Raw genomic sequence first — 25,071 nt, forward strand, 5'->3', positions numbered from 1 at the left:
CTTCTATGTTCCACGGAAAATATAATCTAATAACAACAAGAAAACGATTGGAAAAATAATAAATATACTATGTACAGTACTTTGAGATATACGAGGACAAGACAAGCAAATCCTTGGTTGACGGCAAAAGGAGAAGAAGATCGTTAAGAATTTGGCGGGAGCGATGTTCATTTGGTTGGATGGTGTTATTAATTCACAAGTGCATGAACATGAAGGGGCAGGGGATGAACTCAGTAAGCAAACTGGCCTCCATGATCATTTATAGTATTATCTTTTTTTGTTCACTCTTCTGTTATTAGAATTTTTACACATGTAATAATGTCAAACTGAAGCTACTGAATTACTGGATCTCATCTTATTATATTGTCTCCCTTCTAAAATTCTAAAATGGTAGAACATTGCTTGCGACTACAAGTCAACCAAGGATGTATATCTATATCAAGGTTTCTTCTTTTAAGATTAGCCTATGGAAACCCAATCCCAAATCTTTCAATAACTGGAAGAATATCAACTCAAAGGCAAGAAGATGTGACATAAAATAATCAAAGATATCAGTAAGTGACAATGATTAATGCATCATAATCTGTAACGTGTAACCTAAGTAATCAAGGAACACTAGTATTGTGTGTGTGTGTGTATGAGCCTCTATATACAAAGAAGAGAAAGAGAAACAGAGGTTTTGAATTCAAAGATGTCCTCTGCACAAGGGACAAGAGGCATGCCTGCATAGCCACTTGTCGATGCAGGGTAGGTGGAACGTATGATGGCACTGCGGCAATATTCTAACAGTCTCTCCCACCTTAAAGTCCTGTATCATCCACCACAAAGTCAATAATTTAATTTATCTTTCCAACCACTTGTTACCTATTTCTCTCTGTTTCACCTTAAATCGAAACATCTAGAACGCCAAGCATATATGTTATCCAGTTTCTTGTATGCTAAACTCTGTTTGTAAATTGCCTACAAATTGGGCATAAAAGGCAAGCGAGGACAAACCTGAAGGCAGACAGAGCAAGAGACCATCTCCCCTGAGGTGTCTGTGATTCGGACCTTTGGGATCCTGTCCAGAGAATCCCCGGTGAGACCATTTGAAATGGCAGTGTCGAAGATGTCGGTTTGGTTGGGGAACTGCGATTCCACAGCTCCCATCTGGTAATTATTTAAAAACAAAAAATTGGATGATGAGATATATAAAATTAATAGTGAATTTAGGGATGATTTATAAAGCAAATGCATTGCGTTGCATTGGTTGGTAATAAATTACCTGGTTCTGGACCGCACTTAGCATTGCAGGACCAATACGCTCACGAACAAGCCTCCCGCTCAGAAGGCTAGCAATGACATCAATCTAATGAACCAAATAAAAAAGTAGTCCAGAATATTGGGATTGATTGAGAAAGGAGGTAGGTTTTAGGGAAAAAAGAAGGGTTACCAAGTAGAGAAGGCAAGCAATCCCAGACTGATCGGATTGCCAGAGGAGGAGAGAAGATTCAAGGACATCGATGGAGAAGACAGCACCTGAAATAGCACCGACGGCGGCTCCTCTGATGAAACCGCTCTCTGTTTCTTGGCCGATCAAAGCCCCTGTAAAGGCTCCTAGCAAAGTCCCCACTGGAAAGTAAAGCAATTATGAATTGTTATTCCTCATCTAACATCACATCCTTCTATCTATATATCATTGTGTTTTTTTTTTCTTTTTGGTTATAGGGGAAGAGACGAGAGATTGACCCTAAAACTAGCATAGGAATGAAATGGAAGAAGGAAAGGGAGACGAACCTAGAGCGAAGACGAAGGTGAAGAGAGCGGAGAAGAGGTTGGCTAGGAGCGAAGAAATGGCCGAATGGAAGCAATCTTTGATCCGATGGAGGAGCGAGAGAGGATACGTATCCATATCTCTCTTTCTTTCTGACTTCTTCTGGAAAACAAAAAGAAACAACACAGGGAAAGAAAAAAAAAAAAAAGACAGCCAAAGCAAATGGAAAGAAACGAAGAAGGGGATGAATTTTGTTTTGGATTTTGCCTGAAAAAGAAAAAGATAAAAACCAAAAATAACTTTTAAGAAAAAATATAATCTCATTTAGAGAAGAGAGGTTAATGAGAGAAGAAAGGAACCTTTCTCTCTGCTGACCACAATTTCAATCATTTTTTTTTTTTATCAATAATCCCATCAAATGGCAGTGGTATTAATCAACTTAAATAGTGGTTGTCTTTTTCTTTGAGATACAAAATATCTACTCTTTAAAGATAAACATAAGTATCTAAAGGAGGCAAGCAGAGGGCTCCAATTCTTCTGACCTTTTCCTACGCCTCCTTTCTCTCTCTTTGCTTCTTCCTCCTAATTTAATCAAAAACAAAAGAAGAAAACCCATTAATCATCCTCCCCTCCCATTTACTTGTCTTTTGAATGAATTCAACACCCCACACTTTATTTTACTATCGTAAGATATGTGAAACAGACACACCACCCAACTTCATTCAATCAATTCCTATTATCTTTCTCAATCCACCAAACATTATATCTAAATACGAACTCCTAGTGCCCTACAATGCCATCTACCATCACAAGCTTCTCCTACTACTACTAGTGTAATCCCATCTTCTCTCTTATATTCGGCTTTCAAGGATGTTAGGCGAATCCACCTCCTGCCCTGTAGGACTACACCACCACAAACTTGAATACTATTCTTCTTACATGACATTCTACCTTTCCATCCACAAACAAAAAACTTTATTCCATGTGTCCACTACTACTTATACTTTATGAAGCTGGAACTAAATAAACATACCTCAATAATTAGATCAAATCTTGTACTCGTGTACACGCAACCACTTTGTGGATGACCACTTGTTCCCTTTGATTACAGCACATCCACCTGCACAAAGTGGATCAAATAACTAATATCATAAAATCCACTGTAGGACAAACACAGCTCCCAATCCATCTAAAACTTATCTATATCTACTGACCGTGAAGACTAGATGGGTCTAGAGTGGCGTCAGGTGTCATGCTCCAGAAAAGCAATGCATCTCCCATCTTTGGTTTCACGGACAGCCCTCCTTTCCCGCACTCTGACAGCTCATTCCACCACGGCACTGCGCTATAGTTTCCCTTGGCTGAGGGAAACACTGTCTCACCCCCCTCCTCTACATCTGACCTGCACAGTAGCTAAACAGCGTTAAAAAAAAAAGAAAAAAGAAAAAGAACACAACAGCAACATCTTGTTGGAGTCCAAAGTCTATTCAGTTACATACAGGTACATGAGAACAGTGGCAATCCGCTGCCCTCCGTTCCTAGTGTTATACTCATCCATAAAGTAGTCATAGTGAGGCTCGTACTTTTGCCCTATTTCATAGTGCAGAACTTGAAGACCTTCCCCATGCTCTGCACATTGTAAGAACCAGTCAAGCATATGCTCCACAAAGAGCTGACCCTAAGGAGAAATGGGATTTTAAGAAAAGGTAAAAATAATAAAGTCTTTCAAGCACATACCAACTGGTATGAAGGTAAAATCTGATATCCTTTTCTCGATTTGACGGATGATTTTGTCGCGTCCTCTTGGAAGAAAAGTCCCAGAGCTCGTTCTCACCCTATTGAGGAGAAGTGGATGTCAGTAAAAGAGAGGAGGAAAGAAGCCTACTGATGATTCACTTGATAGTTGAAGGAAGACCTGCTATCTGTGCTCTTTCCAGTCTTCTGATCGACAACAGTTGACTTCTCCATATGCGGTTTAGCTAGCTCTATTAGATACTTGCATTCCTCCTTCGTCTATCGTGAATAATAATTAACACACGTCCCTAGTCAGTTAGCACACACTAACAACAACTAATGAAAATCACTTCCCTAGTTTTACTTTTTCTTTCAAATCACAGCTAGTGATCATAATATCACCTACTCTACGGAATCAATTGTTGATATCTACTGAAAAAAAACAGATTCGCTCACCAAGAAATTGTGGTAAATAGAAGCTCTGGGTTCCCAAGATATAATTTCAACCCAACGCTCATTCTCCGAAGCATCTTTGCCGCTTCTGCGGAATAAAAAGAATACCAAAGATGATGATAAATAAACACGCCAGATCTTATATTTGAATCGGGATTTTTTTTGGTACCTCTGAAGGTTTTTACGGACAATGGAAGTGAGATCATTGGCCTTGGATGACCCGCCATTGTTGCTGGGCAGCGAGAGAATTCCAAGCGCGAGAAGGAACAAAATCACGAAAGTGAACATAATCAACACCGCGAAGACGAGGGTTGAGTACGACGTTTTCCGACGGTGATGATTCCTCTGTCGCGCCATCATTTTTGCAAAGGATCGATTTCTCAGATCCGAAAGAAGCAGAGAGGAGCAGCAGTAAGCAAATCCTCTGCGTAGGAGAGATTAAACAAACAAACCGGATGACGGAAGAGGCTTTACATAGACGGGCCTCAGGCCCATTTAATTAGGCCCAATAAGGGAAGGTGCTTTTCGAATGAATGGCAAAAATAATCGTCTTCATCCCCAGAGAGAGAATCCGATAAGGCGAGAGAGAGAGAGAGAGAGAATGCAGCTCGCCACCACCATTTCTCTACTCCTGCCATCTCCATCTCGACTCTCTCCTTCTCTTCAGTCGCTGACTATCCCCAGGAGATCAAGCTCTGTCTCATACTCTTCACAAACGTCGATTCTCCCGGATGCCGCCGATGACTTCACCGTGGGAGACTGTCTCGTCTACGAGGACGGCGTCTTCGAAGACCCTTACCTCGAGGAGGAGGTCAGTCTCGAAGCGGTCAAAGAGCGGAAGATTCCGAAGCGGCGGGGCAGGGGAAAGAGAATAGTTCAAGCGGCGGCGGCGGCGGAGATCGAGCCGGAGAACCTCGTGCCGGATGAGTGGAGGGATGTTCAGGCGGAGGTGAACCTGACGAAGAAGGACAAGAGGAAAATAGCGCAGGAGCTGGAGTTCGGAGTGAGTGTGGAGAAGAAGAGGCAAGGGCTGATTCCGCTGAGGAAGGTGGATTTGAAGGAGTATTTAACGTACAAGGAAGCCAAGCTGGATCAGTTGAAACCTGTTGTTCTCGATAAACCGACGACGTTTGATGGAGAGGGAGGAGAGAGGGGTGAAGAAACGTATTCGAGTGAGCGAGTAGCACCGAAGAACCCTAGATGGGCGGTTTATGGAAAAGGATTCGAACAAGTCACCAAGTTCTTCAATAGCGATAAGTATGATCCCAGTGGCAAGAAGCTCGACGGCCCTCGGAAGCTGCTTTCTAAAGAAGAGAAGTTTATGCTCAATAGCCGAAATCCTCACCTAGCTGTTGCCACCTCAGTAAGTGATTTTTTCTTTTTTTTTTACTATTTGATTTTTGAGTTCTGTTTTAAGTTTGAACCAGCAGTAACCTAATGTTGGTTGTGTTTTTCAGAAAAAGTGGCTTCCTCTTCACACACTGGCAGCTTCGGGAGAATTTTATCTGGTTGACTCCTTGCTTAAGCACAATCTTGATATCAATGCAACGGACGTGGTATGTGGATTTTTATCTGAATCTTTTGCTCTTTTTGTATATAATCTAGTAGTGTTTTTTTTAATATAATTTGTATATGGAATCTAGGGCGGCTTGACAGCACTTCACCGAGCAATAATAGGTAAAAAACAGGCGATTACAAACTACCTGCTGAGGGAATCGGCAAACCCGTTTGTTCTTGATGATGTAAGTGGTCGGTCACCTTGTAATAATCTCTCTCCCTTGCTTCAGATGCTGCTGCGATCTGACTAGTTCGTTTATGTGTTAGGAAGGTGCGACTTTGATGCACTATGCTGTGCAGACAGCATCAGCTCCCACAATAAAACTTCTCCTGCTGTATAACGCTGACATAAACGCGCAAGACAGGGTAATGATGTTAAAACATTCTTATATTAGCGAATCTGTCAGCTGGTTGGTTAACACATTGTTTTTTCTTTTAAATTTCAGGACGGGTGGACGCCCCTGCACGTTGCAGTACAGGCCAGAAGAAGCGACATCGTGAAACTTCTTTTGATAAAAGGGGCTGACATACAAGTGAAGAACAAGGCTAGTTCCATCACCTTCCCACTAGTCCGCTTTTGTATTATTATCGTTATTATGATTCTGATGATGCCGTTTTTTTTTGACTAATTCCAACAGGATGGGTTAACTCCGCTGGGCCTTTGCCTCTACCTTGGAAGAGAGACAAGGACGTATGAAGTGTTGAAAATGTTGAAAGAGTTTCCCCGTAGTAGACTCAAGAGATTGGTAACGGATTAAGCTTTACTGGACCACGCTCTCACATTTTGGTCGGTGTTTTTCTTTTGCGTTTGTTTTCGCACCGGAAATTAACAAAGCCGAAATCATATTTACCCAAAAGAATATTACTACCTGTATAATATGTATAATATTAATACTAGATTTTGATCCAGGCTTTCAAAACGCATAATTTTTTGTTGTTGAATTAACCCATCTGGTTTTTCTCTAATATGTTTATACATAGATGTTTGATGTTCAGTTCAGTTCAATCTCGATTTTGGTTTAGTTCTAGTTTGGTTGTGGTTATCTGTTTCTCTAGTTCAAGAGATATAAAAACTGTTTAGTTATTTTTGAATGTGGGTTTGATTTCAATTTGGTTATTTTGGCTTTCAGTTTGGTTTGAACAACAATGTTAGAAACCCAATAAATTTTTTAGTTCAGTTCTTATGAAAAATGCAGGTAAAAAAAACTCTTTTTTAAAAAAGTTTTTTTTATAAAATATCAGATAATTTGGATAAATTTAAATATTTTGAAATATAACATTTGGGTGATTTGTGTTAATAGAGAATTTAGGCTAATTTTGAATATTCTTGAATACCAAATAAAAATCATTTAAATCTCTAACAAATCAATTGTTATATTAGGTGAAAATTACTAATGAAATAATCTAAATCTAGATTTTGACCAGCACGTCCGTGCAGATATTTTATTCAGTTATAGATGTTTAAATAAGGGTGGAACATATCAGATTTGGATTCGACGGATCCGTAGATTAGTATCTAGATTATTCGGAAAAATAATTAAAAAAATTAAAATACTAATTTTTTTTAAAAAATACATACATTAAATATTTATACAACATTATCAATATATATTTATAAGTATATAATATTAGAAATTGAAATATAATTTTATAAAAATAATTTTATGTATAAATAAAATATATCAAATATAATGATTAGTAAAATTTCAAAATTAATATATTTTAAAATACGGATCTTGATCCGTATATCCAGATCTAAAAATCAAGATACTCATATTCAGATTCAGTTTTGGCGGATCCAAGATTTTACTATTCGAATCTGAATTCAGACACCTCTGGTATCATATTTTCAGAGTGGATCTAAGATCGAATCCGACCTTAGATAATAAGTCTCATGCCTAGTTTAAAACATTTTAGAAAGGCCTATTTTTAGGTTTTTAACATTTTAGAATGACCTCAACTTGTTTTTTCATATTTAGCTACTAAATTTATCTTTTAATGAGATTTTAATATCCATATCCGGATTCAGATGTTCCAGATATCCTATTTTCAAAACGGATCTCAGATCGAGTCCAAATTCTGAATAATAAGTCTCCTGTATTGTTTTAAACATTTTAGAATGATTCTATTTTTATGTTTTTAACATTTTAGAACGACCTCAACTAGTTTGTTCATGTTTAGCTACTGAATTTATTTTTTAATGAAATTGTTTTTTTCTACGACTGTGTGTTAAGTAATCATTTTATTTTGTCAAATATTCTCTATGTTTCATAATAAGTGTCATTATAACATTTTTTATTGTTATGCAAAAAGTGTCACTTTAGAATTTCAATGTAAATAAATATATTTACTTTCAGCTGAAAATTAATTGCAAACTGCATTGATTTTATAAATAATTTTATTTAACTCAAATATTATTGGTCAAATGTGTGTAATTAATAACAATTTTAATACATTTCAATCAATTTTTTAATCTGTGTGAAAAATGTCAAAGTGACACTTATTAAAAAACGAAGGGAATATAACAATAAAATGCAGCATATTTGAGTTTTAAATTACCTTTTATTATATTAAATCTAGATATGGTTATTTAAATTTGAAATTTATATATAAAGATCAAATTTTATTTTTATTATATTCGAAATTATTTTATTAAAAATTTTATATATGATTTAAAACAATATTATTTGTTGGTATATGTTTTGATAGATTATATTTATGTATACATTTGTTGCCAATTTAGATAGTTTGTGTGTGTATGAATGTGATAAAATTGTAATAATACATAAATAAATTTTAGAATTGTTTTGATAATTAGTCACCCCAACAAAAGAGATATTGTCGTATATGATAATATACATATGATGTCGGTTAAAATTTTAAAACAATCTCTCTTCACTCTCTGTTCTCTCTCTAGTATCTCTCACAGAGAGGAAGAGAAGAGATGATATCCCTTTTGTTTTTTGGTTTATGATCATTAGATCAGAGTTATGTTCGGCTTGTCCGAGTAAATATTCCGGTTAGCGGATTTCTTGTTTTCGCTATGGCGATTTTGTTGTGTTCTTCGATCCGCAACAGAGTTGCTTCAATTCGTCTTTTTTTTTCTCTGTTTTGTTGGATCGATTAATAAAATTTCGAGTCAGAGTTTCACTTCTCACTTCGTTCTTAATTCTATCCCGTAAATACCATCTCAGACACTTGCTTCACTGTCACTTTAACTGTTTTTTAGGAGAATCAATCTTCACTTTGTCTTTGCCATCTATGGTGTATTGTGAAGCTTCTTCGATTGAAAGAAAGTTAGGTAAGATGGAATTTTTTGGTCATCTTTGGAGTAGATTCAGCAGAGCCGGTGTTATTTGTAACGGTCCGGCATAGAGTCTTCCTTCAATTTCGACTGAAGCTTCCTCAAGCTCAATCTGGTGAAGCAAACTCCCTCTGCTTTGGTAGTTTACGGTTTAAGTGGAAAGTATCTCAGGATTTACAAGCATAGATCATTGAACCGGCGGTGGTAGCTTGTTCTGATGAGAACTTACGGCGGCGCACTAACACTGGATCCTCATCTTGGGCGGAGGCGTGTTACGAAATTGGAGACGTGGCGAGTTTCTGACCTAGGACACTCATGCAAGAGCGTTTGATTACGCGTGTCTCTTATTGCTTCTGCAGTCAACGCACGTTCCTTAATACGACACTTTCTCGAAGATATTGATCCAAATCAATATAATGGATTGGGGATTTGAGCTTTAATTTTAATTCGAGATTGTAAATGATGGGGATTGGTTTTATGATGTATTGCTTGTAACTTTGTCCATTGGGCCAAAGAAATGAAATCTAAAGTCGACAAAAAAAAAAAACATATGATGTCGTTTGTAGGAATTTGGACCCATCATTAAAGCCCACCAAAATGATTGCCGTTAACTATAATGTCCTAATTTTATTACCTTCGCCAGTTCGCTGGTTTTATAAATTTTAAAACGACATTTTACAACCCAGTAGCAGTTTATAGTAAATATTTAGAAAAAGACAAGGTAAAATTTGTTTCGTACTTCTGTTTTAATAGTTTAGATTAAATGTATTTTTTATATAACTCAAATCAATCAATATATAATATCACATGATATCTTTTGGAAGTGGAGTTGAGTTGTTTTCCCATATGTGCCTTTAACATCAGAGAGCTTACGCAAATCATCAAACTTGAGGATTTTTGTGTCACCACATATGGTTCCTACAATCAAAACTTTCTTGATGGTTCAATGACATAAATTTCATAAGACCAAAATCCATAATAAGATGCTATGAAACCGAAGTCTAACTACCTCTTGATCGCTTTCATCCTCTTTCTTAGATGTTCCAGTTCCACAAAGCCATTCAACAGATTTTTTTTATTTATATCCCTCCCTTACTTAAAAACTGTCGTTTTTGATTCTTGATGATATTTTCTCTGATCGATGGGATTGTCTTAGAGAAAAAGGATCTTTAATGATGTTTAGGCCATAAGTTTTATGCCATGACTGCAACATTTTCTTCGGAAGAACTATTTCAGATATATTCCAATAGATTAACGGAAAAGAGAGCGAGGTGAAGAGGGCAGAAGAAAAAGGGTTGTGATGTATAATTAGGGTATTGTTAGTTTTAAATGTTTAGTTTTTTTTTTTTTTTTTTTTTTTTTTTTTGAAAAAAGGGCGAGTTTTAAATGTTTAGTTTTACAGTAGAATTAATTAAATAAATATTCAGAAAATAAGTAATGATATACAATTGTAAATATTTAGAAAATTAAGAGCATAATCATCCTTCTATTTTAATAGTATAGATTAGCACTCAATTCCAAATGTCAAATTAACTCCAAAAGAATCATGTCAGAATGGAGTGAAAAATTACATCTAATAGTCAACATCAAATACTATAACAAAACCAACTAAGAAAATAGTCACTTTCAATTTTTTTGTAACTACTGCTTAAAACTACCACGAAGCATTAGTTAGATAAGATAACTAAATCTTCCTCCCCCCCTCGAAAAGAGAAAAAAATAATAAGATAACTAAATATTTGCATTTATTGGCTCAAAATAATTTTTTTACATAAATGCCACTTTCATACGCGTATAAAACGAGTAGGATGACATTATATCTACCAGTCAATTTCACATTCTTCTCCATCACAAACCAGTCATGTCACCTCCCACACTAGACCAACTACACACTTACCATGCCCAAGAGAGGGTGATATTCTCTAAACTGGTCCTAATGTTTTCAAGATCACCATCTGAATCACTCCTTGTCATGGCTACATGGTTTTGGCTTGAAAACTTTGGTTTTGAAGAAATTTTCTCAACCATCTTTGCTCTTCCAGATCAACTCATTGCATCTTTTGCTAACGAAGCTGTTTCTTGCTTTCGATGTATCGAGTCCGTTCATCCCCCAATTGGCTTCGACCAGATCCCTCTCACTTCAAGATATTTACAAAAACACATCTCACTTCCCATGATTTACAAATATCGATACACCGCCATTGCTGGAATCAAAACCTTTCTAACCACCATTTGTTCTAGAATATTTTCCGATATCCTTACACAAGTTCTTCCATATTCTTCACCACCATTTTCCGTCCCCGGATTACAGTACTCTCTGATCATACCTGGCTTCCCGCATCCAACTTTCGGAAACATCAACGTCATGCGACCTGATGTAGTTGATGGGGCTAACACCTTCAACAGCAACAGCTCATTCCTCTTCCCAAAGGGTCTTTGGGAGTGGAACGATCACTGCATGGAAAGTGAGAATGACCGAACGATGTTTATAACGTTTTCTCGTGGCTTTCCTGTGTCGAAGGCTGAAGTTAAGGAGCTTTTCACCAACAGATTTGGAGAAAAGTGTGTGGTAGGCGTTTACATGCGAGAAGACTGCGTAAGTTCACCTAACATAATTGCGTGTAATAATGATCAGCAACAACCACTGTTTGCAAAGCTGGTTTTGGACTCGGTTGTTACCGTGGATCGCATACTAGAAGGTGAGAAGCTCCAAAAGTTTCGGATCAATGGTAAACACATTAGGGCTCGTAAATACAACGAGAAGAAGGACAGACGTACTTGCTTCACCTAAAAGTTGAAAGAAAATCTAAGTTTTTTTTTTTGTTTCATCTTTATCTTTATGTTATAATTTAATAATCAGAAAACATATGTAATGCCTTATGCCTATCTCTTTAATTTGGACTTTCTCATTATGAATGGAATATGTTTTCAAATAATTTAGCATTGAATGTCACTGCAAATTTACTTTAAAACAAGTGTAACACAACACTATATTGTGCATGAACACATCCTCTTTTTTTTATCGAGCTTATGATTCACTTTTGATTAGGCGATTAGTCAGAATTTTATCTAGTTCTATCGACTTGAAGGAATAATTTCCCGAACCATATTGTAATTATATTATCAAATTAAAAACATTTTCAAAAGAATACACTATCAGATTACTTTTCAAGTTAATTTTCTTCCAAGTTTGTTAAAAAGTATATAATTGTATATTTCATATAATAGTTTTGTTTTGCGTTAGTATTTACGTGAAAACAATTAAAACTGCATAATAAAATGTCACAAAACTAATTAAAATATATGGTAAAATATTAACTTGAACATGAATTGGCAGATATTTACTAAATTCAAATTTCTTACTCATCTTTTATGCATGCACTAGTTTTTCTCCTGTTAAAATACATATATTACAATATAAAATAAATGACATGTCATAATTATTGGTAAAAGTTGAAAACTTATCTGTTGTAACTGGTAAACAAATATTTTAACTAGTGGAATAAAAATAAATGGATTAACAGAAATGAAGTATAAAAAATGGAGCCGGTCCATTCCATTTATTCATGAACAAATTTGTTATGGAATAGTTTTTTTTTTGTATTTATCTATTTATTTATGGAATTTATGAAATGACTATTCTATTTTATTCATGGTAAACGATAGAAGTTTTTTTGTAATTAATAGAATCAATCATTCCATATCATTTTTAAATAAAAAAATACAAATATTTGAATTAGTGGAATACAAATAAACGGATTAACAGAAATAGAATATAAAAATAGAATCGATCCATTCCATTTATTCATGGACAAATTTGTTATGAAATCATTTTCTTTGTATTTATCTATTTATTTATGGAATTGATGAAATGACTATTTTATTTTATTCATGGTAAACGATCGAAACTTGTGGAAATAATAGAATCAATCATACCATATCATTTTAATTCAAAAAATACAAATATTTGAATTAGTCTAATAAAGATAAATGGATTAACAAAAATAGAATATAAAATGGATTCAATCCATTCCATTTATTCATGAACAAATTTGTTATGAAATCATTTTTTTGTATTTATCTATTTATTTATGGAATTGATGAAATGACTATTCTATTTCATTAATGGTAAACAAAAGATAAAATTGTGAAACTAATAGAACCAATCAATCCATATCATTTTAATTTAAAAAAATACAATTCAGTTGTAGCCATCATCTTCCACCATTTGGCTTCGTATTACTAGTAAAATTAGTATTGATTGTGTGCAACACAATTCACGGATAATAAAGTACAAAGAGACAAATGTTTAACTGTTAGAGCAGAAAAAAAAAGCAAAATTCTAGGGGAATAACAATTTTGAAAACAATTGCGTCTGCCGGAAGTCGAACCCGGGTCTATTGCTTGGAAGGCAATTATCCTAACCGTTGGACTACAGACGCTTGTTGGAAACCAACTCGATTACAATTTATACTTTATGAATCCATATTTATTTAGTGCTATACAAATTTTAAAGTTCTAAACGCTAGGCACTCAGTCGTTTGTATAAAAACGCTAGGCATTCAGTCGTTTGTATACATGCTAATGCTGAAGGTAGCAAGCTCGAGGAAGTTGATTAAAAGTTCTATATCTTGTCACGTGACATGTAGTGTCGATGGGCAAACCAACTCAAATGTAAAATTAATTGCTATATTATGTGAAAATTACTAATAAAATAATCTAAAATTAAATGTAATTTATGTTATGAAAATGATTGTGGATGACTCATAACCAAGAGATTATGATTTGTAATTTTTTCATTTATCTATGACGGTGTAATCTCCAATATAACGAACTTCTATGTTATGAATAAATATAGACTTTTCCATTACTTTCACAACACGTTATCAGCACGAGACTCTAAATTCCTAAGCTAACACCCAAATCGAAAAAACCCTAAAACCCTAACTCTAGCCGGCGATCCGATGAACCCTAAAACCCGATCGCGTCTCTTGTTCCCGCATCTGTTCCAGCTCGCGTTCCCGATCAGCTTCAGCCCAAGGCGTTCCTAATCCTAGCTAAGACGTTCGCGACCCGAGAGCAGCTCCAGCACGCGACCTCTTCCTCGTTCGTGACAGCATCAGAAAGCTCGCGTCCGACGATCAAGGCGTTCCCAATCAAGCAACAAAGGACGTCCGCGACCCGATAGAAGCGACTCGATCCATTCCAGCTCGCGTCCCGTTCGGGTCCAGCTCGCGGCTCAACTCCTTTGCTGGTCCGATTCAACAATCATCTAAGGTTAAAAGGTAATTCAAAACCTAAGAACCCATAATCGAACATGGATTGATTGATAAAGAATGAAACCCTAAAACCATAATCTTTATGAATCAAAACCATAGGGTAATAAATCAAAAATCCTAATTGAGTAAATCGAAACTCTAAAAGTTCGATACCCCAAACCCTAAATCATCTTCCTACATGATTAAAACCCCAAATCGGTTTTTACAAGTTAAAATCCGATAAAACCTAACCCTATATCTATAAACCCTAAATAATATAAGTATCAGAATTAATTATACTATAATTATCAAATCACATATTAAAACCCTAATCGAATATTTTGAAATCAAAACTGTTTTCGGTTTTGATCATTGAGGTTTTAAATCTGGTTGAATCTGAAGCTATGTTGCTAGAATTGTTTGACCGTTAAATTGATAGATTTATTTTCTCATCCTGCTTGGTTAATTGTTCATCTGATTTAAAATTGTTTAAACCGACCAGCCTGTTAAAACATTGATTGAATCCGATAGGTTGGTAGCTTGCTTTGCTTATATAATCCAATAGGTTGATAGATTGATTGAGGTTTACTTGTTTAAAATCCGAATGATCTGATTGCATGATTCTTGAGGTTTAATATCATATGCTAGGATTGATAGTTTTGTAATCTGATCTGTTTTAAATAGAAACCCTAAATAATCTGTAAGATAGGTTATATTGATCTGATTTGGATGTTTTGAGAATTGAGAATCTGTTTCCTAGGTTGATAGATTCATGATAAAATCTAATGTCTTGAGGTTTAAGATTGTATGCTAAGTTCGATTAAATTGATTGATATGATTATATGTTTTTGAGGTTTGATAAATTCGGATACTATATAAATTATTTACACATGGTTTATGCTAAATACCAATCAGCCTTGAAACTGATTCATTGAAATTCATGCTTGAAATTTATATTCTTGTATTGCTAAAATCAACGTTGAAACTGATTCATTGAAATCCATGCTTGAAATCTATATTCTAGCATTGCTAAAATCAGCCTTGAAACTGATTGAGTGATTAATAAATCTTTTTACTAGTTTTGCTAAAATCTATTGATTGTTAAACCCTAATTGTATGATTAATTGAATCCGTTTTTGCTAGTCTTGATAAACCATAATATTATGAGCACATAGAAATAGTATTGCTGAGACTTGCTAGAAATTGACTGATTGATTAAATGCCTTTAAGATTTATAGTCTCATTGTCCTCACAAGATTGAAATCCGAATTGATTGTTTTTAAGAGTAAGGCAGCATGAAAATTATACCTAAATATTGAGTGATATATGATTTGAGATGTCGAAAATCAACCTGGATTTTGCTGCCCTAAATCTCTCTGGAGATAATTATTTACGGTGGGCATTGGATACAAAGATTATCCTAAAGTCAAAAAGACTTGGTGAATGTATCATAGAAGGCAATAATGCCAATGAGAAAGATTGACACAAGGCAATATTAATTATTAGCCATCATCTTATTAAGAGTCTCAAAGATCAGTATCTGACTATAGAGAATCCTCTAGACCTTTGGACATAGTTAAAAAATGAGATATGATCACCAAAGAACGGTGTTGTTACCAGATGCCCTATTTGATTGGAGGAATCCCAGAATCCAGGACTATAAGTCCGTGGATGAGTCTATTGCTAGATGGGCAAAATAATGGATTACTGATGAGAAACAGTGAATTGAGACCTCCTGGATTAACCCCATTACCTGATACCAATAAGGCCGCAGAAGAAAAAAAAAGGTAACCACGTCCAGAATGATAGACCACACGTTCATGGCCGTGGAGGGTGGAAAGGACGTGGCCATGGCCACTATAACACATTTGGCCGTGGAAATCACTATGGCAGAGGCCGTGGGTATCAACCCAATTTGAGCCATGGTCAAGGAAGTGGCCGTGGTATATCCTTTAAACCATAAAGCTCGACCAAATCAGTGTGCCATAGATGTGGAATGGAAACCATTGAGCTAAGATATGAAGGACTCCCAAACATTTTTGTGACCTCTATCAAAGAGAGTCTGAAAGGGAAGAATCCTGAAACCCACTTGGTCTATAAAGATGGTGAAAATAATTTTGAACATGATCAAGATGATCTTATGGAATATGAGACTTATGATTGTTTAAAAGAATCAAGTTGATAATCTGATTTTGACATCAAACTTGTGTGATTGCTTTGCTTGTATGCTTTCTATGATTTTTATCTCCTTGAATTTATTTCTATTACATTGTCTGCTTAGATTAAATGAATGAATGATTTTTCTATATGAGTACACTGAAAAACGCCAATATAAGTACTAAAGCAGGTATCGCCAGTCTGAAAGAAGACTATGGCTAGGCTAATATGTTATTGCCTAAGGGTATGCATCTAGAAATCAGTGATGCCTTATATCGCCCAGCTCTAAGAGCAAGAGCAGCCTATTGAGTTTTAAAGATATAAGAATGAATGGTTTCCATATTGAAACAATGGGCAAAGGAAACAAAGAGTTCCTTCAGATATATGTATAAAATCGCCCAAGACCATAATAAGTCCTAAAGACTATACCTGCATTCTCTACTGACCTAGACTATGCATAGATCAGTATGATAGAGGCTAAAAGCCTGCGAAAATATACACTTTATGGCACGACCGGATTGGCCATCCTGGTCCAAACATGATGCGAAAATTGATATTCAAAAGACACACATTAAAAGATAAAAAGAGTTATCCCAAAGAATCTCACGTGTGTAGCATGTACACAAGGGAAACTCATTAGGCCATCACCAGTAAAACGGCTACGAGCCCCTTTTTCATAAATAAAGACTATATGTCTAGATGATACTGGTGAATACATGTCCCAAGCGTTTAAATGATTATGGTATGTCAATGGAAGTAAGTGTGGACAATTCTGTGATACATGTCCATACCAAGAACTGCTTGGCCGAAATCTTTTAAAACGCAAATAGCTGATTGATAGACCATAACTTATGAGGTCAAAACTCCTATTCACAGCTTGGGCCACACGAAATTTACATGCACCTAAGTTAATACGCATCAGGCTATTTAGTGAGCATAGATATCCCCTATCACAATTATTAATGGGTCAAGAGCTAGACATACCCCATCATAAGACATTTGGATGTGCTGTCTATGTACTAATTGCTCCACCACAGAGAACTAAGATGGGAACTCAAAAGGAGGTGGGGGTATATGTTGGATATGATTCTCCCACAATAATAAAGTACTTTGAGCCAACTATGGGTGATTATATTTGAGGCCAGGTACACGGATTATTTTAAGACCAGAAAGAGAACAAAAAATAAAGCTGGTAAAAGAATGGTAAAAGAAATAGAATGGAATCAACCATCAATGTCTTGGCAAGATCCTCAGACTAAAGAATATGAAATAGACGTCCAAAGATTATACATTTACAAAGTTAGCCAATCAAATGCCAGACACATTTGCTGACCCGAAAAAGAATGACTAAGTCATATATAAACCAGCTTGTAAAGCACCAACGAATTTGATGTCCAAGTAGAGACACAGTCAAGTTGCTACAAAGTCTAAACAACATATGAAACGTGGTAGACCAAATAGGTTCCAAAAGATAAGAATCCTCGGAAACAAAAGAAAGGTGCAGAGAATGATAATCAAAATCCAAATCCGAGGTTACTAAGGAAACCATCCTAGACATGGAGATAAGGCCGGCCGGCTTTAAGGTACATGTACCAAACAATATAGTTTGGGACACCAAGCTGCAAAGTATTAAAGGTCCTGATAATAATGAATCTCAATCGATTATATCATGTCTGGAATATAATGGAACCAATAAGGAATGTCGACATAAGATGATTTATTTGCATATAAGGTAGCACTTGAATTTATGAATATAAGCGAGGATCATGAACCCATGTCAATATAAGAGTGCGCACTCGTAAAACAGATTGGATTGAATGGAAACGTGGGGTTAAATAGTTTAAGGAAGAAAGACATATTTGGCCATATGATTAAGACACCATATGATGTTAAAACCAGTGGATATAAATGAGTCTTGTGAGGAATAGAAATCGTGAGATATAGAGCTGATGTTGCACAAGGATTTTCACAAAGACCAGTAATAGATTATGAGGAGACATACTCCCATGTGGTAGATGCAACTACTTTTAGATTTCTCATAAGTCTGGCTATATAAAAGAGAAAATTAGACTTGCAGCAAATTGATGTAGTGACTGCATATTTATATGGTCCACTGGATAATGAAAGTACTAGAGGGTATTGAGCTGAAAGAACAACAAGTTCTCGAGAACAATATTGATAATCATCAAAGTATATGATATGAATATCCTAGGAACCTCTGGATACAATTTTCCAAACAGTTGAATATCTCAAAAAAGAGTTTGAGATGAAAGATCTTGGAAAACAGTTTTGTTTGAGATTACAGCTTGAGTACATTAACAATGAAATCCTTGTGCATCAAATAGTATATACAGAAAAGGATACTCAAGAGATTTAATATGGACCAGTCTCACCCATTATCTAGTACATGAGCGTGAGATCACTTGTTTTGGACACTGATCCATTCAGTCCAAAGGTGGACGATAAAAAAGTCCATTTAGTCCTGAGATGGACGATGCAGAAGTCTTGTTTTAGATACTCATCTGTTTGGTCCATAAGAAGGACGATGAAGAAGCCTTTGATTTTGGTTTATTTTATACTAACCAGCTCAAAGAGAGGTTATTTAGTTTTGTTGATTGTTTTCAGACAGGTTATGCTTTACACATGGTGGTACACGCATATCACAGCAACATCATCCAAGATTTCATGTGTGTGTATTTGAGGTCGATGACTCAATATGTTCTATCAGATTATGACATAGCCGATGGTAAAGAAGAACCAACTATCATGTTCGAGGACGAAATATATTCTGTCCAAAATCTTCATCACCCACGGATTGCAGAAAATTGGAGAGGTCCAAGAGACCTTCAGTAATGTTCAAATCAGGGGGAGTAATATTTGTTGTACTCTTTTTCCTTCACCATGGTTTTGTCCCAATTGGGTTTTCCTGGTAAGGTTTTAATGAGACAAGCACATTACAAGCTCTAAATGGTTATGGCATCCAAGGGGGAGTGTTATGAACCAGATTATGGATGAGTCATAACCAAGAGATTATGATTTGTAATCTTTCCATTTATCTATGACGGTGTAATCTCCTATATAATGAACCTCTATGTTATGAATAAAGATAGACTTTTTCATTACTTTCACCAGTTTCTATATAACTCAAATCAATCAATATATAATATCACTTGATAAAAAAAATTGTGTGGCCTTTTATGTAAGATACGAACGGTAAATAGTACCACAAACAATACGAAAAGGCTTAAAATAATAATAAATATGGTTAGCATAGGAAGTATATTGAATAAGATAAAAATGGAATAAGGATATGATAACATAAAGTCAAACAAGGTAATCGTTTGTCCAAAACATTGTATGAAATATGACCTTATTTTTACTATATAAAATGTGGCATCAAGCAAGTGCTTCACCTGCCTTATGGCAAGGACATGCCTGCATGCATGACAAAGTGGAGTTGAGTTGTCTTCCCATCAGTGCCCTTAACATCAGAGAGCTTGAGCAGAGCATAAACTTGAGGATTTTTGCGCCACCACATATGGTTCCTACATTCATCTTGTTCCCAGTCTTAAGGACAGCTTCTAAGAACTTCATGAATAACCTGTTTGACTTTTGTATCAATCACCATACCTTGTAACACATGAATTAACAAATGAACATTGTAATACCTCAAGCATTGAGAAAGAGTTTCTGAGATGAACCACTTCAGCTATTTGAAACGTAAATGATACTACCACAAACAACTTCAAAAATTTCTCAGCAGAGCCAAGCTCATCTATCTACTACTCCTTTGTAGCTACACAACTTCAACTCTCTTTCTTTAGTCGGCACTATCTTCACCAATGCTTCTGGTTGCTGTAAACACAACCCTTCCCCTGAAACAAAAGAAAGGTTTAAAATCAGATCAGGTCCGCAACGGATCGATTTGTGCTGATCTTGGCTTATTTTTTCCCAAAGAAGAGCAGATTTGATCGTCGGTTGCGTTAAGGGATTTCAAGAGAGTGGTAAAGTCCTGAAGTCTCAAGAAGGTGTTTTCCTAGGGATGAAGTCTTGCACTTCCGTTATTCGTTCTTTGTAGAACTTTGCATTGTGTATCAAAATAGCAACCCGATCGTCTCCTCCTCCACTAATATTATTCGATCTCAATTTGAAAAAAAGGAATATCATCGTTAGAGAAGAGAGAGATAGGATGAGTTTTTTTTTCTAAGTGTTTGGCGGAGCTTAGAAGGAAGAATTTGAAACATTATTTCATATTGAAACATCAAATTTGAAAAACATCAAATGACAGAGGTATAAATATTATTATTTATAAAGGACTAATATTATTCGATCTCAATTTATAAAGGACTAATATTATTCGATCTCAATATTATCATCCGCCAAGGACTAATATTATTCGATCTCAATTTGAAAAAAAGGAATATCATCATTGATAATAGGTTTTTCTGCCTATTGTAATTGTTGTAGTGTAGGGGGGTGAATGTCGAACCAGTCCTAGTGATGCGAATCAGTGAGAATACAAGTCATTTCTTAAGCTAAGCAGATTCAATAGTTGTGAGTGTGTGACAAGTAACAATAGCAAACAGAGCAATACAACAAGGTTTTAATCAATTTAGACAAGTGAATCCATGAGTATTGAGAATTGACTTCAAGTAACTAAGATCCAATCTAGGTGACAAGCTTTCAATCAAAGTAATCTCTTAAGTCTAAACACAATTTTAGACAAGTCCTATGTCTAGGTAAATGTCCATTTGCTTAGAAATCATTAAACATCAAATGTCTTTGGCTTAATTCAATCAAGCAATCTTTAAGTTCAAGTTTAATAACTATCTAGCAATTTTAACATCAAGTGTCCTTGGCTAATCTCACTAGAGCTTAGTTGAGTTGATTCAAACACTTCATCTAATCATGTCTGATGAGAAGTGTTTAGAAATCAGGTTTAGAGTGATCAAGACTAAACAAGCATTAAAAATACTCAACAAGCAAGTTCATACAAGGATCTAATACAATAACACCATAGATCTTCACTAAGTTACTCTAATCTCCCTAACCCATGAATTCTTAAGGATACTACTCACTAATCTTCATGAAAACACTTAATCTCATAATAGATTGAAGCATATTCAAGTAGGTACAACAGAGAATAAAGATAAACAAGGATTAAATAAGCAAAACGAAATTAAAACTCAAGAACAGATGATGAACAATTGAAGAACAGCTCAAGAACACTAAGAACAATGATATTTCAAAGAGAGAGAGTTTTGACAAGTTAAATTATTACAAAGTTGGATAATGATGTTTCTTGCCCACTCTTATGATAAAAAGAAAGCAGATATTATACATAAAAGTAAGAAAAATCGTGCAAAGGTAAGGTGGGTGGAAGAAAGTGGGAAGTTGGTTAATCCCATCAACTTTCCAGTGGTCCCCGGCAAGGGTTGATACACCTTTAGTAAATCGATTATAACTTATCCAATACAGCTCCAAATGACTTGAAACCACTTCCATTGGAAAGCTAACTCAATTTCCAGTGTCTCCACCAATTTTGAGCTTCAGAAAAGATCTTTAAGGCTTTCATCCGTGTTCATCTTTCACTCTCCGGATTCGGGAGCGACCTCGCTGTCTCGCTGCGAGAGGTCGCTCCGGATTCGTTGTCTCCGGGTGATCAATACGCGAGCGACTCTTCCCTGTCGCTCTAGTGAGGTCGCTCCAGACTGGTGATCAGAGCGACTTGGTGGTGTCGCTCCGGACTGGTCGCTCCAGACTGGTGATCAGAGCGACTTGGTGGTGTCGCTCCGGACTGGTCGCTCCCATCCCTTGCTCGCCCAATGACCACTCTAAACACTCCTTTTTGAGCTCCAAATGCCTCCAAGTACTCCATGTGGTACTCCAATACCTGATAAGGACTCATGTATGCAAAATGCAACCTAAACATGGCTAAATCCTAATCTATATGATCAAAATGCACATGGATGAATGGATAAAACAATAGAAATATGCAAGATATCAACTCCCCCAAACTTGTTCTTTACTTGTCCACAAGTGAACTTTCTAGAACTCATAGGGAGAGAGGTTGAAGGTGGGAGCTCATAACCAAAAGAAACACCACTAGCAAACACAATTAGCACACTCTCTTATTACACTCTAGCTTCTCTAGGCCTATCTCAACTCCTTTTGTCCCTACACTCATCATCAAGCATCCACACATTCAGATCTGCCAACTCTCACATTCATTAAGCATAAGATATCAAGTGAATTCTTGCAAATGGTCAGTTGGTCCAAGTCATTTGGTTGGGTAAGGGAAGGCTTTTATTCAAGTGATTCAAGAGGTTCAAAACATATGATCTTTAAGGTGGTTTACTCTCAAAACAAGTAGCCTTGACATTGCACATAATATATCTAAGAAAGGGACCAACTCATGCATACAATGCTCAATCTCCATTGTTCTACCCTTTTCCCAAACATATAAGTTACACATTCACTCTCAAATGTCAAACCCAACTCACACCTCTCACCAAAAGATTCTAAAAACATCAGCTCTTTTTCCTTGAAATCTATAAGGGATTTTTCACAATCTCAAAATGTCTCTCAGCTCCTAACAACTTTGCTAGCCCCCTTTTTCTCTCTTTTTTTTTTTTTTTTTTTTTATTTTTTTGGTTGGGGGCCAAGACTTTTCAAAACTAGAGCTGGAGGTTCTCTACTTATCCCAATAAATCAATTCACTTGAGCACAAGAATCTATCTTTTTATTTCTCCCAAATCATGATTACAACGCTCACCCTCCCACCTATAGCTAGACAATAGAGTGTCCAATCCAGCAAAAATGAAGATCAAGCATTGTCGTTCCCGATACTCTCAACATTATGCACATGTAAAACTTTCCGAAGAAGGCCTCACTCATCAAACAATGAAAGCTTAAAAGGAAGGAAAGGTTTTGGGAGTGGTCTACCACTAGAGTTTGTCAAAAAGAATGGCATAAAAGATGTGACAACTCAAGTGTGTATAGCCATGACTCAGTACACAAGAGACCCTAAGCAAGAAGCATTAAGTTCATTCAGTTCAAATAAGGTTGTAGCTGGCTTCAAAGACTGAGTTTCTACAATCAATAAGTTTCGAGAAGAGTTTTCAAGGCTCGAAACATACAAGTCTTTTCGAGAGGTGCATGGATACTCAGGTGCAACGTAGTGTTCTTTACAAGGTATTTAAAATCATTGCTCCCAATGCAAGTGAATGCAACCTATATGCTCTAGACTCTCCTAATGGTGCAAATGATGCAATCTAAATGAAAAATCTTTTTTTTTTTTTTTTTTTTTTTTTTTTTTTTTATATGCAAATAGGTGTTCAATGCATGACTCAAATGTAACACAATGAAAGCAAACATGATCAAATGCTTGGTACCTCCCCCAAACTTTAGATACACAGTCTCTGTGTTCAAGGAAAGAGAGAGATACCGAGAAGAAAACTAATTTGCAAAAATGAAATGGTATGTACAAGGGAGAGAAAGAAGTACCTCCTATGGATAGTATGTGGGGGCAGATGCCCCAGCATCGTCGTCGTCAGGAGGGAAGGTGGTGTAGTAACCACCGGATGCTGAACCGGAGCCTCCATACCATGGTTGGCTCTCAACCTCGTGAATCTCGTCCTCACTGTCTGAAGAAGCGAGGGATGGGGATTTGTTGCCTGAAGTGGAAGGTTGAGTGGGTGGGTTCCTCCACTTACGCTGAAGCTGCGCAGCAGTGAGGGGGAAACCAAGAGCATCAGGCGGTGGTGGAGGCTGGGGGTTTGAGGTGTTCGCAAAAGCGAAATCGGCTGAGCTACATCCAGCTATTCCTCCCCTAGTTAAGACATCAGCTACTTTCCTCATGAACTTGGCTGAAGTCTTAGCCTGCTTCTTCACAGTCTTGCTTAGCGCCTTGCATTTATCCTTCAGCTTTTCTATCGTTCTGTCCTGAGCTTTGTTCCACCTCTGGAGACGACCAATGTGGTCGTGAGCATCACGGAGAGCTCCAGGTGGAAGGACTCCGTCATGGGGCTTGAAGTAGTAGCGCGGAGGTCCATAGATATGCTCAGATGTGTCTGCAACAGGCGAGTCAGGTTGCGTAGGGACACTCCTTTTCCTTGATGGAGCTGCTTGAATTGGATCGAGAGGACCGTGTTCTCCGAGAAAGTACTCCTGGGGAATGTTGAAGCTGACAGCTCCAGGTATCTCTAAACTCGTCACGTTCCGGTTTGGAAGAACCACCTCGACTGGCTTGCCCTGCAAGTAGTAGTGGTAGACGTAGTCCTTCCCATACATCCCACTGAAATATGTGGCAATCCTCAAGTAGGTGCCATCAATGAACCTAGGCCCCGCTGCGTCCTTTCCCAAGGGAACATTCAGAAATTGGAGCAGTGGTGTGATCATTCCGCCTATCCCCATCTTTGGGCGCGAATCAGTGGTGTACCACGCCCAATCTCTATAGTGCTCGAGACGGCCCACAAAGAAACTGACAATCCCAAAAGTAGCATAGATGTCAGTGCTGGGAAGGGGTAACACTCCAGGTTGAGCGTAGGGACGGATAGCCGGACAGAGCAGTCTCATGTCTTCCTCAGTAACCGTACCAGCTTGCTTCCGTGGGTAAAAAGCATGGACTAGCAATCTGTGGAGGTAGCGTACAGACGGGTGTCGGATGTGTGAGTTCTTGTCTGCCCCGGTAGAGTGTTTGTTTCCAGTAATCAACTTCCAGAGCTCTGTGGGGAGGTTCTCACACTTGGGAAGTGAGTGGTCTTCTAGGTCTTGGAACCCCATGACCCTCCCAATGTCCTTGAAGTTCATGTTGAATTCTCTTCCATTGACCTTGAACCTGATTTTTCCCCATC

General features: G+C 36.7%; 4 protein-coding genes, 1 long non-coding RNA gene and 1 other non-coding gene across 7 annotated transcripts; 2 read left to right on the plus strand and 4 right to left on the minus strand.

Moving 5' to 3' along the window:
- Positions 1-512: 512 nt before the first annotated feature.
- On the minus strand, positions 513-2,324 carry LOC106392245 (NEP1-interacting protein-like 1). Of its 2 annotated transcripts, XM_048767903.1 has the most exons (6): positions 2,113-2,324; positions 1,777-2,020; positions 1,433-1,611; positions 1,265-1,348; positions 997-1,149; positions 513-808 (listed from the first exon to the last, which is right to left on the minus strand). In XM_048767903.1, the coding sequence occupies exons 2-6, from the start codon at positions 1,889-1,891 to the stop codon at positions 686-688; spliced, it is 654 nt and encodes a 217-aa protein (XP_048623860.1). In that variant the 5' UTR covers positions 1,892-2,020; positions 2,113-2,324; the 3' UTR covers positions 513-685. The 2 variants fall into 2 exon arrangements, with proteins under 2 accessions (XP_048623860.1, XP_013688504.2); XM_013833050.3 differs by lacking the exon at positions 2,113-2,324 and having other exon boundaries at positions 1,777-2,077.
- LOC106392244 (probable prolyl 4-hydroxylase 10) lies at positions 2,050-4,378 on the minus strand. Its single transcript, XM_013833049.3, has 8 exons — positions 4,110-4,378; positions 3,944-4,028; positions 3,669-3,766; positions 3,491-3,588; positions 3,253-3,382; positions 2,968-3,155; positions 2,787-2,873; positions 2,050-2,335 (listed from the first exon to the last, which is right to left on the minus strand). The coding sequence occupies exons 1-7, from the start codon at positions 4,298-4,300 to the stop codon at positions 2,800-2,802; spliced, it is 864 nt and encodes a 287-aa protein (XP_013688503.1). The 5' UTR covers positions 4,301-4,378; the 3' UTR covers positions 2,050-2,335; positions 2,787-2,799.
- A 94-nt stretch (positions 4,379-4,472) lies between these two features.
- Positions 4,473-6,492, plus strand: LOC106392240 (ankyrin repeat domain-containing protein, chloroplastic). The gene is made up of 6 exons (XM_013833046.3): positions 4,473-5,303; positions 5,398-5,496; positions 5,584-5,682; positions 5,765-5,863; positions 5,944-6,042; positions 6,136-6,492. Exons 1-6 carry the CDS (start codon positions 4,542-4,544, stop codon positions 6,253-6,255), a joined length of 1,278 nt encoding a protein of 425 aa, XP_013688500.2. The 5' UTR covers positions 4,473-4,541; the 3' UTR covers positions 6,256-6,492.
- Positions 6,493-10,164: 3,672 nt separating this feature from the next.
- BNAC09G08290D lies at positions 10,165-13,856 on the plus strand. Its single transcript, XM_048767905.1, has one exon. It carries the CDS (start codon positions 10,663-10,665, stop codon positions 11,590-11,592), a length of 930 nt encoding a protein of 309 aa, XP_048623862.1. The 5' UTR covers positions 10,165-10,662; the 3' UTR covers positions 11,593-13,856.
- Positions 13,172-13,243, minus strand: TRNAG-UCC. Its single transcript has one exon. It is a non-coding gene; the product is annotated as a tRNA-Gly (tRNA).
- A 5,628-nt stretch (positions 13,857-19,484) lies between the features above and the next one.
- On the minus strand, positions 19,485-20,817 carry LOC106395684. The gene is made up of 2 exons (XR_001279329.3): positions 19,885-20,817; positions 19,485-19,817 (listed from the first exon to the last, which is right to left on the minus strand). It is a non-coding gene; the product is annotated as an uncharacterized LOC106395684 (long non-coding RNA).
- Between the last annotated feature and the right edge of the window lie 4,254 nt (positions 20,818-25,071).

The sequence above is a fragment of the Brassica napus genome, chromosome C9 (genome assembly GCF_020379485.1).
Source record: "Brassica napus cultivar Da-Ae chromosome C9, Da-Ae, whole genome shotgun sequence".
NCBI classification, from domain to species: domain Eukaryota; kingdom Viridiplantae; phylum Streptophyta; class Magnoliopsida; order Brassicales; family Brassicaceae; genus Brassica; species Brassica napus.